The sequence below is a fragment of the Ictalurus punctatus genome, unplaced genomic scaffold, assembly GCF_001660625.3.
Source record: "Ictalurus punctatus breed USDA103 unplaced genomic scaffold, Coco_2.0 Super-Scaffold_100074, whole genome shotgun sequence".
In the NCBI taxonomy this organism is placed as follows: Eukaryota; Metazoa; Chordata; class Actinopteri; order Siluriformes; family Ictaluridae; genus Ictalurus; species Ictalurus punctatus.
In genome coordinates, this window is record NW_026521093.1 from 182,501 (window position 1) to 202,768 (window position 20,268).

General features: G+C 43.7%; 1 protein-coding gene across 1 annotated transcript in view; it reads right to left on the reverse strand.

Annotated features, from left to right (window-relative positions):
• Window positions 1-8,933: 8,933 nt before the first annotated feature.
• LOC108267429 (uncharacterized) overlaps window positions 8,934-20,268 on the reverse strand; it is a 32,007-nt gene continuing 20,672 nt past the window's right edge. The window contains exons 3-9 of the mRNA XM_053679216.1: window positions 15,287-15,444; window positions 14,944-15,020; window positions 14,762-14,799; window positions 14,571-14,667; window positions 13,910-14,088; window positions 12,380-13,283; window positions 8,934-10,793 (exon numbers count right to left, since the gene is read on the reverse strand). Of these exons, the coding sequence (XP_053535191.1) occupies window positions 14,995-15,020; window positions 15,287-15,444 (184 nt within the window). The 3' untranslated portion in view covers window positions 8,934-10,793; window positions 12,380-13,283; window positions 13,910-14,088; ... (1 more) ...; window positions 14,762-14,799; window positions 14,944-14,994. The remainder of the gene's footprint in view (window positions 10,794-12,379; window positions 13,284-13,909; window positions 14,089-14,570; window positions 14,668-14,761; window positions 14,800-14,943; window positions 15,021-15,286; window positions 15,445-20,268) is intronic.

Consider the following 20,268-nt stretch of genomic DNA (forward strand, 5'->3'; position numbering starts at 1 on the left):
CAGTTATTGAAGCTGAGGCTCGAAGGCGGGTTGCTGGCATAGAAAGTCTGCTGTTACCACTGCAAGTACCAGAAGTCACTGACTGCAAAACTGTGCTTACAAGAAGAGTCACTGCAGTCATCAAAGTCGATGGGATAGAGATCTGCTGGGCTAGCGGTGTGGATGAAAGGGCTCTTGCTTCATTTTTTTTTATTTTATCTTCAATTCAACATATCCATCTCATTTGAAGAATACTCTGATTTTTCTTCAGCAATATGTTTTGAAACTTACTATGGATGGTGACAAGCCTCTACCTACTCCAGTTACAAGAGTAATCAACCTCTTACAGTAATATCTGCCAAAAATGCCTCACCTATTCTGTTGTCCTAAATGCTCTCGGAGAACGATTGTCAAATTAATCCAGCACATTGGTCTCATTCATGCACATGAGGCAAATTTTTCAATAACTTGTGGTCTTAATGGCTGTCAGAGGACCTTTTCAAAGTATGAGTCCTTTAGATGTCATATTTAGCAAAAGCATAAACACACTGTGTTACAACAGACTATGGCTGATGATCCTCAGCATCTGCTTGAGGAAGTTGAGGAAGAATGTCATAATGACCATGGTGATTTTTAAAGTTTGCAATCCCCCCGGGTCTAAACGTAACAAGCAAAAACTGTGTGCAATCTACTATACAATTGGAAATATGGGTACAACGTATTGCTCTCAGTTAAAACATTCATTTAGCTTTACTTCCTTTTGTTATCATTATTATTCATACTGTGTGAAATGTGAGGATGAGTGGACTGTTCTCTCACCAGGTGAGGAGGTTGATTACCATGCACCAGATATATACAATGTTGTTGACAAATTACTTATTAGCACTAGGTATTCTTGCTGAAGACAAAACAGCCCCACTTTATATTGATTTTACTCCTTACCCTTTAATCTATCTTTCTTCTTCTTCTCCTTATTATTATTATAATTATTATTATTATTATTATTATTATTATTATTATTAGAGTAGTAGCCTAGTAGTATTCATCTTAGCATAGGATTAGGAAGTGATTTCTAAAAACTGTCAATCGCACCTTCATGCTAACTCTGTACATGATGCCAATGGTTCACTGCTCCTCTCTCTCTCCCTATAGATACTTACAGGGACCCTCGACTTTAAGTCTTTTTATTGCAAAAGCAGCTGCTAAAATAATTATGTGTAGATGGAAAAAAACATAAGGCTAAGCAAATGTTCTGAGTTTTTTTCCTAGCAGTTTTTGTTATGTATATGTATTTCATCAGCGCTGCTACGAGTTTCTTTTTTTTCACGGTAACAATAATATAGCCTTATTCTGTTTACTCAGAAAGACTATAACTTTATTTTCACTTCCTCTCCTTAACTTCAGTCACTTCCTCACTGAAACCGATAATCAGAATAACACCAAAGCTCAGGTCTAAGCCTAAGTCTCCACTCTAAATCATGTGTCTAGAACACAAGCTCTGAACTCTTATCTAACACATTTGGTGTTTTATCTGCTCTAAAGCACCCACCTCAGCTCGTGCAGGCCGCTTAATTAGCTGATGACTTGAATCAGGTGAGTTTGGTGCAGGTTCTAATTGAACATCCTCAGGAATGTAAAGAAGCCTCTAATATCTTTCTTATCGGTTCAACTCCAACTTCATCACCACCCCAAGAAAGCACTGCATGTTAGTAGTGTTCAGGGTCAGTATCTAAACTGATAGTCTATGCACACACACTAGCACTACTACACTTCACATCCAGTATTTCCTTCTCTAATGTAGTGGGTTCACTGGTAACAGGTTTGTCTGATTAGTATTCTGGAGAAGGTTAACAATGTCGGTGTGTTGGTTTGGAGTTGTAGTTTGTGTTTGCCATGTTTGTAGTCTGAGGTGCATTCTGGGAAACAGAGTCGCTGGTTTGCTGTGACATGACAATGACACTTGAGAGTTTACTGTTCAAGACTCAGAATTACTTTACATTACTATAATTAACATCAAGCTGCACATGACATTTTATGAAAGTAGTACTATGTTTTTGCTTATTTACTGGTACCTCATACAGTCAAAAGTATTGAATTAATTTTTTTTCTTAAAAATAAAATAAAATGTAAAAACTGAGTTGTGTCGTGGAAATTAGACAACACTTGCAGACTCGTCCTCTGAGGTGAAAAAGGTTTATTACAGAAAGGTGGTTAATACAGCATAGAAGAAGTATCCCAGAAGACAAAACGATTTACATGAGCATCCTGTTTAAAAAGTTTACAGCCAGGCTCTTAATGCATGCTGTTACCTTCTTGAGCATCAGTGAACATTTGCACCTTTTGTAATAGTCGTGTACGAGTCCCTCGGTTCTCCTCAGTGTGAAAAGATAGCCTCTGTTGGAAAAGGCTCAAATATGCAGAAGATGCTGCAAAAGTAAAGTATGTGAAGGACCTGGAGGATTTTTCTGAAGAACAGTGGGCAGTTTAACTGCTCAGGACAAACAAGGAACTCATGAACAACTATCACAACACAAAGAGTTGTGGATCATTCAGGTAACACCACACAGTATTAAGAATCAAGCGTGTAAACTTTTGAATGGGGTAATTTTGATTAATTCAGCTATTATCTTGGACTATATGTAAACATCTGTTATGTGAAATAGATTATTCATGGTGGTACTAAATAAAAAAAACATAGGATTTTTATGATCAATCTTATTTTGTTAAGAGTATTAAGATTTTGTAGATTCTGCAAGGGGTATGTAAACTTCTGACCGCAACTGTATACCCACCTACCAATACACACACAAAAAAATTCAACCATTTAAAAACAGCAAGGACTTTTATAAACAATCAAAAATAGACTATAATATGAATAGTTTAACAAATTAACAAAGACACCACAGTTAAAACACTCTAAATACCTTCTTTTTGCAAAAGTTTTCAAAAGTCTTCTCTTGCGCCAGCACTCTCGATCTGATGCCAGCTGGAGCCACCTCTTCATGGTCCCCTCAACCTCCATCTCTGCAGCATTAGCTGTGAAGAGGTTTTTATGAACATTGGAAGAAAGCAATACATATCGTAAGGTCATTATGAATCTTAAGCATTAATTACGTTTATACCATGGTCACAGTGAATACTGGATTCTGATTGGCTGGAAGGTGTGTGTTATAACCGTTTATTGCACAGGTAGTTCCAGTCAGTTTGATTTAGCATTTCTAAATCAATGCGCAGCCTACATGCACACACAAACACACACACACGCACGCACAGACACTCGAGCATACAGAGACATTAGTGAACACACATTCATACACACAGACACTTCATGCCAGCGTTGTCTGCAACTTTAACAAAAAAATAGCTTTGCTGGTGAAAAGCTACATTATATTTCTCAGCAATGAGGTGGTAGCATCACTGTTTATGAAGTAATTCAACTCTCAGTTTTACTACACTATTTCTGCACAACACTGACTATGTTTATATGGACAGCAGTAATCTAATTATTGACCTTACTCTGAGTAAGATAATAATGTGATTAAGGTGTTTACATGAGTCGCTTTTAGAATACTCCTGTCATGTTCCCATTTTACATGTTCATACAAAAGTTTCAAGATAAATGGAGGGATGTAACGGGTGCCAAATGGGACGATTCAGTGGCAAGTGTGGGACTGTTCAAACTGCTATTGAAGAAGGCTCTCCCTGGGGAGGTACAGAAGAAGTTAGAGGAAGTGGTGGGGCTCAACGCAATGGAATGGGCTTCATTTCTGGCACATGTGACCCATCACGTGGAGCAACACAGGAAGCTGAAAAAAGAAGCTAAAGATGCTACTGAAACCCTAATGAGCCAACTCTATAAAGCACAGCTCGGCGAACTGACCAGGACTAAACAGGAAGAGAAGGAACGGAGGAGGGAGCACATTAAACAAGCGGCAGTGATGGTGCCCCATCCACAAGCGTCAGCCCCAGCACAGGCTGACCCTATGCTGTTGGCCAAGGGATACCAAGCCCACCCACAACAGCAAGTCCCACACATAACTACTATGCTGCACCCCGACCAGATGGATTACATATATCATATGAGGGCCCCCATGCACCCGGGAATGCCACCTGCCTGGGGGAGGGGACGAGGATACGGACGGGGTCGAGTTTTGCCCAGGCCAAATATGGCAACTGAAGGGTGTTGGGGATGCGGTGATCCTAGCCACTTCAGGAGAAATTGTCCACGTGTCCCACGACCAACTTGGGGAGACCGCGTGGATAGGGCTGCAAGCACCTTTTATGATCGACACTGGAGCTACATATTCAAGTATAGGGAAAGAAGGTTCACAGCTCCCCCTCACCTGTAAGGCTATTCAAACTATGGGCTTCTCAGGAAAAATACAGACCTTACGATTCACCGAGCCTCAGGAACTATCTCTGGATGGTGTGACAATACAAGCACCCCTGTTATATTCGCCAGGAGCGCCTGTTAACCTACTGGGACGTGATGCCCTGTGTAAGTTGGGAGCTCAGATACAGTGCGAAGCGACTGGGATTTGGGTGACGTTCCCCAAATCAATATCCACACAATTCTTACTGTTGCACGAGCCACCTAGCACCGCCCGTAATGTGAGGATGGTATACTGGCTAGAGATGTCCGATCCAGCTAACTCGGAACTCTGGCACAGATACGCAGAATGGAAACCATGGTTACAGTACATGCGGCCCGATTGCACCGAAGTGGAGGCCCCTTTATATTGCACTATTAAAAATGATGACGGTGGACGAGACCAGGAATATGCTCAGCTTTGGGAGGACATGGAACAGGGACAAGTAATGGACATTAAAACCATGGAAATAATAAGCGGCCCACAGGGAGTGGCGGCTATTATAAAGCTCCCAGATAGAATCGCTAACTGGTATCAGCTGGAAGGGACAGCGCCCCATGTCACACTCATGGTCACCAAAGGCCTGGAACGGGAAGAGGTAGAGCCAATGATAGGGCAGGCAAAAGAAGTACAAGAGTGGAAGCCAACTACCAATCCATCCTTGCACAAGTCGCCTGATGGAAAGTTTGTGCGAATCTCAGTAACAGCAGTTGATACCGCCGTGGCCACTAGTGTCTGCATATGCACGAACACGGACCGGAGTGGTTTACAAATGGCAGTTAAGGCAGCAAAAGATCAGGACAATGAGGAAATACTGAAAACTATTCCAGAACAGCTATGGACAAAACATCCGACCGACGTAGGGTTGGTTAAATCCGCCGACCTAGCTCAGATTAAGGTAAAAGAGAATGCAAGGTTGCCCTACCAGAAACAGTATCCGTTGTCAGTGCAAGCTAGAGAAGGCATACGGCCCACAATACACGGATTGGTAGAGGCCGGAGTTCTAATCTCCACGCGAAGTCAGTGCAATACCCCCATTTTTCCAGTTAGAAAACCTGACTCAGAGAAGTGGAGGCTAGTACATGATTTGCGTGCTATTAACCAAATTGTGATACCGGAAACACCAGTAGTGCCAGACCCACACACCCTATTGTCGAACATTCCAGAAGGGACCAAATGGTATACTGTCATAGATTTATGCTCAGCATTTTTTAGCGTGCCACTGCACCCAGACTCACAGCATTTGTTTGCTTTCACATACGAAGGGCAGCAGTACACATACACTAGACTTCCGCAGGGATACTGTGAAAGCCCATCCATATTTAATCAGGTACTGGCTCAAGACCTCTCAGCCCTGGAGTGCCGTAGCACCATCTTGCAATATGTCGACGACCTTTTGATTTGTAGTGCGTCTAAAGAGCAATGCCAGCACGACTCTCTAAAGGTTCTAAGAATGTTGGCTGAAAATGGCCACAAAGTAAGTAAAGAAAAGTTGCAATTTTGTAGACAAAAGGTGGAATACCTAGGTCGTGTGTTAGAGGGAGAAAGCCGTACTATAGCACCAAAGCATGTAGAGGCCATACGCAAGGCCCCACAGCCAACCACCGTGCGACAGATGTTGGCATTTCTAGGAATGGCGGGGTTCAGTCGTCTATGGATATGTGAGTTCGCGCTAAGGGTCCAACCATTACGGGATATGATTAAGGCAGCAGACCAATCACAGCCAAATGCCCCCCTCGTCTGGACTCCTGAAGCTCTAGCTGCACTCGCAGATATTAAAATGGCCTTAATGACCGCCCCTGCATTGGCTAACCCAGATTATAGCAAACCTTTTCACCTCTATGTATCCGAAAGAAAGGGGTACGCATCGGCCGTCCTAACTCAGCAGCAACAAGGGATGGGAAAACAGGCCATCTCCTATTACAGCACGGCTCTTGATAACGTGGAAAAAGGGATGCCCCCCTGTTATCGGTCTTTGGCAGCGGCCGCATTTGCATATCAGAAAGCGTCCTCAATCACCATGGGGCACCCAGTTACATTATATACGACCCATGCACTGCATGCGCTCCTAACGAGTCAGACCTTTGTGATAACGAACTCCCGTCGAACAGGATATGACTCCATTCTGTCAGCCCCGGAGCTCACCATAGAACGGTGCACCACGGTGAATCCGGCCGATAAACTGGTAACCCCGATAGATGGTGTACCCCATGAGTGCGTAGCAGTATCAGAGATATTTTTGAAAGCGCGTTCAGATTTGGAGAACTGCCCTATTGATAATGCTAAGCATACGTATTTTGTGGACGGTTCCTGTTATCGTACTGATACGGGCAATAAGGCTGGGTTGGCAGTAGTAGAAGCACGACGAAACCCGGCGACGTTTGAGGTAGTGATGAGTGTTCCGCTCCCCCAACCCTGCTCGGCCCAGCTAGCTGAACTACGGGCGTTGACAGCTGCATGTAATTTGGGCCGTAATGAGAGTTGCAATATATATACGGACTCAGCCTATGCTCATGGAGTCTGCCATGTGTTTGGACCAATCTGGGCTCAAAGGGGATTCCAGCGGGCAGATGGGACCGCCGTAACCCACGGGGAAGCGATTTCAGATTTACTATATGCTATGACATTGCCCGCAAAATTAGCTGTAGTGAAATGCAGGGCACATAGACCGATGACTCCTTTATCACTAAAGGGAACTCACTGGCGGATGAGGCAGCTAAGAAAGCTGCCGTAGGGCCGGGGCAGATGATGGCCCTAACTCAGCCTGGGGAAAGTCCGATGCGGCATCCGCAGGTAGACAATGTGGCCCACTTGGTGGAGCTGCAGAACACCGCAGGTGTGGCTGAAGTATCGGCGTGGATAAAACGGGGGGCGAGAAAAGAGGCGGGTACTGGATTGTGGCGCAGCATAGAAGGATTGTGTATAGCCCCAGCCAGTTACCTCCCACTCTTGATCAAAGAAGCCCATGGCTTGGATCATGCCCATAGAACCGAAACTATCCGAAAAATCCGTCAGGAATGGTGGTCCCCATTTCTGGCCAGTATGGTGGACTATGCGTTGAATAGATGTGAAGTGTGTATCAAGAACAATGTGCGAAAGAACTTCACTGCTCCTTTAGGACATATTCCCCCGCCGACAGGGCCATTCCGGCATATAATGATGGATTATGTAGACATGGGAGCAGACAACCGGAAAGAAGGGAAGCGCTACATTCTAGTAGTAGTAGACCGCTTCAGCAGGTGGGTGGAAGCAACTGCAACTTCCAAGGAAGATGCAAGGACCGCGGCTAAATTTTTATGTCGCGAAGTCATTCCCCGGTTCGGTATTCCAGATTTTCTGAGTTCGGACAACGGTACCCACTTTGTGAATAACGTCATTGACAATGTGGCATCTGCCTTGGGGATAGATCATAAGCTAGGATGTGTGTATCATCCTCAATCCCAGGGCATGGTAGAACGAGTGAATGGTACCCTAGTTAATAAACTGGCAAAAATATGCGAGAGCTCTCGCCTGAACTGGGTACAGGCCTTACCACTGGCCTTGATGAAGATGCGTTCTCAGACCAATCGTATGACGCACTTGACTCCTCATGAAATGCTTACTGGGCGCCCAATGCCTATGGCATTCACCCGAGGTCCATACACAGGGCCGTCTTTGGCACAATTGGAGGACGAAATGCAGGATTATGTGCGAACCCTCACCAAAATCCATAGACATTTGTATTCACAGGTTCGTGAGGCAGTCCATGGAGAGAGCGAGGTACGGGAGGACGTGTGCCTAGTCGCACCGGGGGACCAGGTATACATTCGTGTTTTCAAGAGAAAGAGCCCCCTTGCGGGACGTCGGGAAGGACCATTCACCGTGGTCGCTGCAACCCCCACGGCTGTGAAAGTAGAGGGGAGGAATTACTGGTATCACTTGAACCACTGCAGCAGCGCCGAACCAGGTAAGGGACCGCTACTGCAAGACACTACCGACGAACAACCATCGACCTCAAGACTAGACAGTACAAGGAAGCCCACTGGGGCAGTGGTGTTCACTGATAGTGACAGTGATTCGGGTGCATCCCTGAGCCCTGACTACGGCACTCGAGCCCAGAATAAGCGGCGAGCTGTGGAAAAACTCGATAGACTGTCTCAGTCTGATGCCAGTAGCCTCACCGTTCTCACGCCCCAAGTAGAAGTGACGGGTGTAGTTATCTGCCCACAGGAAGTTGTAACCCCAGCAACGGAGGATTTTCTGTCTACATTTGCCACTCTCTGTAAGGACCTTGACGACACCGCTTTGCCTCTGAGCCTAATCAACTCAGATACGCTACAGTCTCTAGCAGCACAGTTGAACTTACCCGAGCTTACTCCTGAACGTCAGTCTCCGCATGAATCCTTGCGCACTCCCCTACCCCCGGTTCCGGAGGGGACCGGTGGAACAAGCTCCACAGAATAGTAGCACGTATGTGGGTAAACTGATTTTTACAGCAGGGCTAATAGCACTCTTTTTCTTTTTCTACGACCCAATGTTTAAAAGAAATGCCCTGGATTCCTATCATACATTACGCCCACTAGCGACTGCTACTTCCCGCACAGCCCTCTATCCTCGTATTAGGCGTGTTCGATCCTGGACGGCCCCTGGCTCCACTATAGGTTCCCGTAGCTCGATGTGCGCGTTAGCTCTCCTTAGACTCGCCCATGAAGAGTCCCTGATTGGGAGAAGTCCCTATTTGGCCTCATTCACTTTCTCCCCAGCTCGGTCTGTGGAGATTCGCGTAGGACATCTTAGAATTACTGGTAGGGCACGGACGAGTAGGTGCTCCTTCGAGCTGCCCACGATTGGCCCCCTGTGGCTACCGTTCCTTTGCTCGGCTACGGCATGTTCTTACCATGATAGTACAGGGTCACCCTTCGCATCCCGGGCTCTCCACCCCCTCCTCATTGCCCCGATGTCAACTCCGATCGCACATAAATTAATGAAATTACAATATTATTCAATCTCTACCGCTAACACTTCGCTCACGGAGGAGCAGAGTAACATGTATATGGCATGGATGGTCCACACTGCTCGATCTGTGACGGATCGCTCGTGTCTCGTATGTCATGATCGTAGCCTCACCCCCCATTTTATGCTGCCTATGGGGAACCTCACAGAATGTCTCACCAACCCCTATTCTGTTGATTTTTTGTGTCCTACCGTGTGCCTCCTTGGGGCCCTTTCGGCTGATTTTGGCCCATCGTGGATGCACAATGCAAGCTCCTCATGCCTGTTTCACCCTGTAACCACTCAAGTGTCGACTTTTGTCCGCGTCCAACCATCTCTGCCCTCGTTCTTTCCCATCTGCCTCTACTCCTCTGTTGGCGTATATCCTGTGGGAAATATGTCTGCCCGATGTAATGTCTCCCTGTTCGCTAATGATTTGCAAATTGAAACCCCCTCTGTTTGTGATTCACCCCCATGCACCCCCAACGTGGTAATTCCCCTACCTGATCTTAGTGGTGGTACTGTTCCCCTTGCGGATGTGTTCTGGTTTTGCGGGGGCCAACGTGTACGCCAGACCTTGCCTGCGGAGTGGCAGGGATGCTGCGCCCCGGTTAGGTTGGATGGTAAGACCCGTGTTTTGTTGGTGGCTGACCGACCGTCATCCGGCCGGTCCCGTTCACGCCGCGACGTGGCCCAATGGACTCAGTATGTCCGTGACGCTGATGCAGCGAACTATTCTGACTGGGCTGCTGATGAGACCGTCCATCTTGACTTTGGGGGTACCCCCGTTGGCGTTCCTGCTCGCTACAGAGCCATGGAGGCCGTTGGCAGTGGTGTAGCGTCTATTTTGCTCCCGGCCGTGCAGATCAACTGCAACGTGGCATGGATTAATTACATGTGGTACAACGAGCAACGCTTCATTAACTACTCGCTGAGTGCTCTCGGACTGGTCCGTGATCAGCTCCATGCCACTTCCCTCATGGCTGCTCAGAACCGTTTTGTCCTGGACCAGATGCGGGCCCCGGAGGAAGGTGTCTGTACAATGATTGGTCCCGAGTGCTGTGCTGCAATCCCTTTGCACACTGGTTCTGAGGGAGCCCTCTCCAAGGTCCTGGGCCAACTACAAGCCCTCCAGACGGAGCAAGCGGCTAACTCCGGCTTTGGGTCTAGTCTCCGCCTCCCGCCGTGGCTCTCCTGGTTCCTTTCTGGAGATTGGACTGCTACCCTGACCCGCTTGGGAGCGTCCCTGTTCGTCCTCCTTCTCCTTATGGCTCTGGTGGCCTGCTGTGTGATCCCCTGCGCACGGCGGATGGTGATGTCCTCAGCCTCCTTTTCTGGCCAGTATGTTGTTAAGGGTGAGGCGTTACCGCCTCAACGGGGGGTGGTGATTGAGACCATGCGACGGGGGTCAATGAGCAGCGACAGCAGCGACAGACAGGGGTCAATGAGCAGTGACAGCAGCAACACCAGCGTCTACGAGAACATGAGACGGGACATGAGCCAGGACTGATGGGAAAGGGGGCGCAAGGACCCGTTTGTACAAGGTAGTGGCAAGGTAATGGGCCTATCCGAGACAAACGGGACCTATTGGTGTTTTCTATATGTTCATTTGTGTTGCAGATCTACTGAACCCTGAGGGGTGAGAAGAAGATGTGATGATCCATACCCTGGGTGTAAGTGCTAGCCTAACCTCTCCCCAAAGGGTGGTTCTCTACAGTACGTAAAGTGCTTGAGCCGAAGACAACTGGAATACAGAGGGATACTGCCGATAGAGACTGTTATGCCGAGTGTTATAAAATGCTGTGATATGTGACATGACATGTAATGTGATGGGCAAAAAAAAAGTGTGACGCAATCAGGCACAGAAAAGTATAATGGTGCTGCTGAGCACATAGTGCTGGCAGGGTGGGAATTTTTCCTCGTAAGAGGTTTTTTCGCCCACCCCTGACTGCGAAAGACTGGGGTTTGGTTTTTGAGGGGAAGCAAGAATCTGCAGGTCCCGACAAATACAAAACTGTGGGCTGACAGGCCTAGTTGAGAAAGATAGGGACGTGTAGATCAAGTAGTTAGTTACTGTAGTGTACTCATACGTATGGCAGTAGTAGTAGTAATAAATGATTAGGGGAACTCAGTTAATCTTATAATCGATGTAGGCAAACAAACGTATAATCAAGGTAGTTAAATTCGAAATGAGATATATATATATACATAGTTAAAAGGAGAAGTAAGTTAAGGGTTAAGAGTTATGGCTAGGTACATCTACACATGTCCGGCGCAAAGTGGATGTAGGGGGGTCCTAAGGCCCATTCTCCAGCTGCCAATCTACTATGAGACCCCAGGGCGCACAACACTAGCACGTCTCCCACCAGGTCTACAAAACCTCCTCAGCTCCTGTTCGGATCAGTGTTGCGTAGAAGTGGTTAATGTAAGGGACCCATTGGATTACGGGGACGACGGGCGCAGGGATTATGGCCTTGTTAGAGTAATCCTCCGACAGCTAGCGGGGGACGGCCATGGGGTGCGGCAGAACCAGTTCCTCCACAGATACCCGCTTAATTAAGGTAGTGTATGAGGCTTCACAGCCTCAGAGGGGGAAATGTTGTGGATAAAAAATGTCATAAAATAAACATAAGGGAGAAGAAGGAAAAACGGGCACCTAGACACGTAGAAGCGGGATTAGGCGGACATTGACAGATTGGAATTACGAGTAATTTAAGAGCAGTAATAGTCAAAAAAAAAGTCAAAAAGAAGTGTACGAGCTGAGGAGTGCTAAAACACACACACACACACTCGTGCAGTCAAGGGCGGGCAAGTAGACACAACATACATAAACACACATGAATAACTTTAATAATATCTTATAGTGATAGAGAAACTCTATAAAAAACAGAATAGTAGCATATGCAGGACAGTAGAACTGTAATGATATTAAGAAGTTGGAAGTACAGTAAACCGCTTTTCAAGTAGTATAAATATATATAAACTAAGAAATATAGTGCAAATATGAAAATAAATTATAAACGAGAAATACAGGAAAAAAAAAGGAAAATATAACTTACTCATGATTCAGATGGTGAAGATTCTCGTCTCGCAAGGAAAGCCTTAATTTTTAGAGAACCATGAAGAAAGCCAGTTATAAGGGTGGCTGCCCCCCCCCTCGAGATAACGATAAGACCAAGGTCCCTCCCGGTTGTTTAGTCGTCTTGCTTACGTCATTTTTTTAACCTAGGGAAATGAGAATCCTGGTTTTTGAAAACCTAGGTAAAAGAGAATCCTGGTTTTTGAAAACCTAGGTAAAAGAGAATCCTGGTTTTTGACAACCTAGGTAAATGGGAATCTTGGTTTTTGACAACCTAGGTAACTAGAAACCCTGGGTTTTTGTTTCCTGGGTTGTTGGAAATGCCTGGGTTCTGATTTTATGTGTAAAGTAAAACCCCTGGTTTCAATTCTATGGGTAAGTGAAATAGGCCTTTTCTGGAAACCTATGGGTTATCTAGTGTGTAAATACAGTATAAATACTGGAGCTTAAGCTCAGGGTATGGGGATCACTTTTGAGAATTCTCATCGGTGTGGATCTCGTGTGGTGGAATGGAACAATAAAGCTGGACCCTTGCTTCTTCTCACTCACGGCTGGTGTGTTTTTTCTATCTCCAACTGGGCTCAGAGGTAGATGTGAGTATTGGCTTCTAAGTTGAGTTTTAAATGTTTTTGGGTAATAGGCTAAATTCGAGCCAACACCAGCCTGAGCCTATTGATCTCAGCACGCAGAGCCGCCTCTCTCTCAGCGCGCAGAGCGTCCAGAGCCGCCTCTCTCTCAGCGCGCAGAGCGTCCAGAGCCGCCTCTCTCACAGCGCACAGAGCGTCCAGAGCCGCCTCTCTCTCAGCGCGCAGAGCGTCCAGAGCCGCCTCTCTCTCAGTGCGCAGAGCGTCCAGAGCCGCCTCTCTCAGCGTGCAGAGCGTAATCTTCATCAGTTATGAATTGTCACTGAATCAATTCTGAGCTGCTGAATTTACTGATTCACTGTATTAATTCGGAACAAGTTTGAAGTACTAATTTGCTGTATTAGTTCCAAACTGCTTGATTAACTGATTAACTGAATCGATTCTGAACTGTTTAATTTACTGATTCACTGTATTAATTCTCTGTTCTGTTGGTGTAACCAGTTAAATGAATCAGTTCTGAGCTTGCCCAGTTCACGAATTTATCACTTTTCTGTTCCGGACAACTAACATACCTCACCAATTTATTAGATCGGTTTTAAGTTTGATTAATTTACTAATTTATTGTATAGTTTAAGCGTTCTGAAGGAGTGTGATTCACAGGTTCAGGGTAGGAATACTCTGCTCTAAAACTTAACTTGAGTCAGTAATTTGATAAAGATTCACTTGGTCAGTTCTGAACTGTTTGCTGTGCTGATTAACTGTGCTGATTCTTTGTTCTGAACAACTGATCCAGATTCTGTGTAATGAATCAGTGAATCCAATTAGTTCAAAATATGTTCAAAACTGATTCACAGACAGTCAGACTGAAGCAAAATCAATCAAAAGACATACTGTCAATAACTAGTGGTGTGTGTGTGTGTGTATACCTGGTAGGCATCTATGGCTGAAGCCGCGTATTTCTCCACCGCTCCTTCCACAAACACTCCTTTCTCAATGTCCTCTCTGAGGACCAGACTCACTGAGGCGCTGCCCAGGAGGTCAAAGAGCTTCTCTTCGTAGATCTCGATGAAGGAGCATTTACACAGAAGCTCTTTGCTACTGCAGACTGCACGTGCGCACACACACACACGCACACACAAACTTACAATATTGTGTAACGTCACCAGAACATCCGGCTGATAAAATACCAAAATGAACTGCAACAGATTAGTGTCAAATGATGTACCATAGAAAATGAAGATTACCCATAATGCACTTTTAATGTAAGCAGTGCACAATTTAAAACACAAGAGGTGACCTCAGTGATGACTGGTGGGTCTGTGGACGAGTGGGTGGGCTTATTGAAGAGCAGGTGGGTCTGTGGACGAGTGGGTGGGCTTATTGACGAGCGGGTGGTCTGTGGACGAGTTGGTGGGCTTATTGACGAGCGGGTGGTCTGTGGACGAGTGGGTGGGCTTATTGACGAGCGGGCGGTCTGTGGACGAGTGGGTGGGCTTATTGACGAGTGGGCAGGTCTGCTGCCGTGTCTACAGACAGGAGGGTGGTGCAGGTAGCGTGTTAGATGTGAGGTTGTATGTAACAGCTCACCTCCGCCCCACGCTGCTCATAAGGGATTACAAATGCTCAATGCTACGAGGAATAACACCACGCAGCTGATCAGAGAAATCCGTCAGCTCATTCGGCCCTAAAACACACACACACAGAGTTTCATTAGCACTGTACACTAACGTGCTGACGGATCCTCAGTGTGTGTGTGTGTGTGCGTGTATAAAACTCACCCAGCATGGTAAAGGTCTTCCCTGAACCCGTCTGTCCACTGCATCATCGGGAAAATAAGGAGGAAAAAGATCAATCACTCTAACACCAGATTTAGTTTGATATATATATATATAGTTTTGAAGCTGACTGATTATTGCGAGTAAAGAAACTGCATGTTGTTCTGTACAGTCTGGAGACTCACTATGCGAATATCGTGCCATTGTAACCATGCGTGCACGACTCCACAATGTTTTTAGCGAGTAAGGAGAACATGTATTCCTGCAGGACAGATAAACACACACACAGCAGTTAAAACAGTTTACTCTTAAAAAAAAGCCCTAAAAACACAAAAACATGATAAAGCTGAAGGTTTAAATAAACCACAATAATGTTAATAAAACCTTTAAGACCATAAACGTTGAATCTCTTTTGGTGAATCAAACTTACTGAACTCGGCGTTATGATTCACTTCAGTGAGTTGACTCATTTAAACTATTTGTTGTAGGTATTTTGTTTGATTCACTCTTCGCTTTCACTCCTCTCACCTGAGTCGCGTCCATGTCCGCCACGTGATCGTAGGTGAAGTTTCGCGGCTTGGGTTTGGAGTTCAGAAGCAGCGTGTGTTCCGAGGTCTCCGTCTGTCCTCAGCCAGCCTTGGGTCAAAGGTCGCACGCGGACGTACACCTTAATGGATTCTTCATCGCTGTTATTGAAGAAGATTAAAAAAAATATTTTTTTTTAAAAGACACGTTTATTTTCAAGATTGACCAAAGAAGAGACAAATGTGCAATATGCATGTTTTAGACAAACTGACTTTCACATTTCACCAAGTCATTAAGCTAAAGATAAAGTTTAACATTTTTCTAGAGTTCTGTTTTTATATAAAGAAACACAACTGTCCCAGAAATGATTCACTGATTCAATCCTCTGAACTGACTGATTTAGTGATTCATTCAAATGATTCAAGTTCAGCCCTTTAGCCATTTCCAAACGAGATTTTGTGCGCATCGCAAATCGGTTACCTTTTGTGTCCCTCAAATCTTTGTGTTATGGGACAATGAAATGAAACTTGCCAGCCAGCTGTTATTTTAATTCCACAAATAATTGCAATTGTATGAAAAATCAGAAGGTCTGAGCGATATGACAAAAACATATCATATCGCGATACTTCTATGATACACGATGTGTATCTCGATATACAATTTAGCTAACAAACTATCTGCAAAAACATCAGTAAAATAAAAATAAAAAAAGTTTTCTTTAATGTAGACAGAGAAGAGTAAGTGTTTTTTTATTACATCAAATAAACAGCATCTATTCAGTACCGTTTCATTTGTAATGATCAAAAACATAAAAAAAATACATCGCCGTACCAACGATATCTCAAAAAAGTGTATTGCATAATCATTTATCACGATACAGATATTATATTGATATAATCGCCCAGCGCTAGACGGAATGTAGCAGTTGCTCGTCTGATAGGACACCAAGTAACCGCCCTTACACGGTGACACCCACGGGTCTGCGAGAGACCGTGCGGACACTTTACAGAAAGTCACGGCCCGCGTGTTTGAGATGTTGTCATGCCCACCAGCGGTTCCCTGATTTCTTTGTGTGAATGACATTTTCCCACAATGTTTGAATTATCGACATAGAGTTTATGCACTCAAGTGAAACGAAAAAAAAAGAAATTAAAAAAGATTGTGTCGACGTGGGAAATTTTATCGATAGTCTGCATTTCCATCAGCAATAACGGTAAATATTTCAACGCTCTAAACCTTTCTTCAGAAAAATAAGTAGTCGTCCTTGGATGGAAAGATTAGTAACGTGTGAAACTTCTTGACGCGTCTGATTTACTGATTCACTGAGTCAGTTCACTGAACTGTTTGATTCCCTAAAAGTTCTTTATCTAATCTTGTATCAGCTAATTTCACTCCCCTTATCTTAAAGGTTAAATCCAACATTCAGAGTTGGGGTAACCGCCCCCTTTCTCTAATTGGCAGGATCAATGTTATTAAAATGAATAGATTACCGAAGTTTCTGTTCTTATTTCAGGCTTGGGAACGCTTGTTTTCAAACAATCCACATCAGAGAGGAATGATTTCTAAGATTTATGATTTTATTCTGGCGTTAGGTAGTGAGGCGAGTACCAAAATTAAGAATGGGTGGGAAATGGAGTTAGGAGTACAGATAAGTGAGGAGTGTTGGGAACGTGCTATAGGTAGGATACAGTAGATACGAGCACTTCCTGTGCTCGTCTTGGACTCATACAATTCAAGGTTTTACACAGAGTCCATTTATTTTATCACCCTTTATTCTTTCTTTCTTTCTTCTTCTTCTTCTTCTTCTTATTATTATTATTGTAGTATTCATATTAGCATAAGATTAGGAAGTGATTTCTAAAAACTCTCAGTCACACCTTCATGCTAACTCTGTACATGATGTCAATGGTTCACTGCTCCTCTCTCTCCATAGATACTTACAGGGACCCTTGACTTTAAGCCTTTTTATTGCAAAAGCAGCTGCTACAATAATAATTATGTGCAGATGGAAAAAAGTATTAGGCTAAGCAAATCTTCTGAGTTTTTTTCTAGCAGTTTTTGACATGTACATGTATTTCATCAGCGCTGCTACGAGCTTATTTTTTCCCCATAACACTAATATAGCCTTATTCTCTGTTTACTCAGCAAGACTATAACTTTATTCTCACGTACTCTCCTTAATTTCAGTCACTTCCTCACTGAAACCTATAATCAGAATAACTCCAAAGCTCAGGACCCAAGTCTCTACTCTAAATCATGTGTCTAGAACACAGGCTCTGAACTCTTATCTAACACATTTGGTGTGTTATCTGCTCTAAATCACCCACCTCAGCTCATGCAGGCCGCTTAATTAGCTGATGACTTGAATCAGGTGAGTTTGGTGCAGGTTCTAATTGAACATCCTCAGGAGTGTAAGGAAGCCGCCCTCTAATATCTTTCTTACCAGTTCAACTCCAACTTCATCACCACCCCAAGAAAGCACTGCATGTTAGTAGTGTTCAGGGTCAGTATCTAAACTGATAGTCTATTCACACGCACTAGCACTACTACACTTCACATCCAGTATTTCCTTCTCTAATGTAGTGGGTTCATAATAAAACTGCCATATTTAATCATGAGCACCAAAAGTCATGTTTATTCTCGTCACTGCTCCTATGTAGCTTAATATATTCCGTAGGAGGCCTCGACTATTTCACTTGAGAATATCCACAAATAGGGAAGAAGATTACAGAGATAAATGTAATGTATACATTATTACATTAAAACAACGATTATCAAGGGAGAGAAAGAAAGTGAGTTCTAGACCTCTGACCTGTACACGTCATCAAAGATCTTATGGTTCACTGCTCCAATTTAACTGTGTGTGTGTGTTAGGGATGCACCGATGGCGATACCAGTACTCAGGTGTCGGCCCGATACTGTGTTCATGTACTCGTACTTGTAAAACTACCCCGATACAACCGCACCGACACCACTTTATGACAACGTGACATAGCCTAACCTCTCGTCACTTGAGCAGGTGGTCGGAAGAGGAGCAATGTCAGCAAATCGTCACACGCACGTAACGCGACACCGCTAGCTTTAGCCTCAGAGTCACCGACACTGACTTTCTTCAGTTTACTATCTGTCAGCGTTATCTTTTATTCCCAACATGACCTCAGTCTCCATCAGACGGAGGAGAAATCATCACGTGACTGAGGAAGAAAGTGTGCGTCCTCTAAGTCAGGGATTAAACACTGCCGAGAAAGTTTATAAACTTTATAAAGTGGAGTTTGTGGAGCATGGAAGCATGACAGTGATGCGGTCGCAAGCTGCTCAAAAGTTTTAGTTTAATTTAAGTTTGTCATTATATGCTGTATCTGCACGCTTGCAGTGTAAATTCTGTCAGAAGTGATGTGTTAATAACGAGGCCACATTGCTGGTCACGCGCGGTGTAGACGCGCTGATACAGAGTGTAGCGTGAGTAAGATCTGTAATGTCTCAATCAAACATTATGATCAAAAGTAAACAAGTAAAATAATGTCTAAAGACACCTAGGAACAGAAACCACAAGGTGCAGTGAAAGTGAGTTTTTATTATTCATTTAGGACTGGAGTTTAATTCTGTGCTTTTTGTGCATCCATAAAAAATAATGCCATCTATCTAACTATTTATAAATGTTTATATATATCTATCTTATTTAGTTTACATTTATATTATAGAAGTACTTGTGCATTATTTTTTTTATGGATTCACAAAAAGCACCAAATTAAACTACAGTCCTAAATTAATTATAATATATATATATATATATATATATATATATATATATATATATATATATATATATATATGTGTGTGTGTGTGTGTGTGTGTGTGTGTTGGGTTCTTTTCTGTTTTGGACAAACATTTGTGTAAAGTTTTAGTCTGAATTTATATTTGTAACACTCAGTTTGTGGATTTTATTTTAAATAAACAAAAAAAGGCACTGAAAGTTTGCTGTGCCCCCATCAGAATAATCGACCAATTAATCGATTGTGAAAATAATCGTTAGTTGCAGCTCTAATAATAAGCTGTATCATGAAATAGATTTTTTTTAAAAATAAAAAAACACCTTAATTATTTTCAAAACAGAGTTGTCTTTGAGAAGAAGAATGGAGTGTAATATAGTGTGAATCATAAAAATTCTATTTCATTTCTATTTGTTTACAGAAAGACTTCAGCAATAAAAGCAGCATTTTGCTGTAGTTGTTAAGGGGCCGTTTACACCACAACGTTTTCAAATAAAAACCGAAAACTTTTGATGCGGTTTGGCTGTTCGTTTCCATGACGACGGCGTTTCGGGGCCTGAAAACTTTGGAAAACGGGTTTCAAGGGGCAAGTTTTTGAAAACGATGCCGTTATCATCTCCGGTAAATCATGTAAATTATTATCCTGAAAAACCACAGCTCCTCCGTTTACTTGTATTTGTTTACAGCGCGGTCATTCCCTCATCAATATGGCGGACATGTTGACGTGAATGCTTACGTGCGCATGCGCGTAGTATTTCTTTACAAAGTCACCTCGCCAGCTACACACACACACACACACATTTTGTCCTTTTTGTGTTTATTTCTTGAGAAATAGAAGAGAGAAGCTCGAATGTGCAGTGAATGTCCAATATAAACCCAACTTTACCTCAGTTTCAGTTTATACATTAAAAACATTACAGAAATATAAAGTTATTTTAGCTGCTAAATGACTTAGCCACTTTTACACTCTGTTGTTTATTTTAGTTGCTATAAGCAGGGAGCAAACAATGGATTTTAGGATAAAGTAAGGTTATACTTAAATAGTGCCGCTAAAACAGAATTACAAATCGCTCCTCATGAGTTAAATAGTGCACTACATAAGGTGTAGACCGTCATTATTTCATCCCTAATGTAGCGCACTTAAACCGGAAGTGACATCAATTTGGGATTCGGCCACACAGCGTCCGTTTAACTTACCTCGGGTTTAAAAACAGA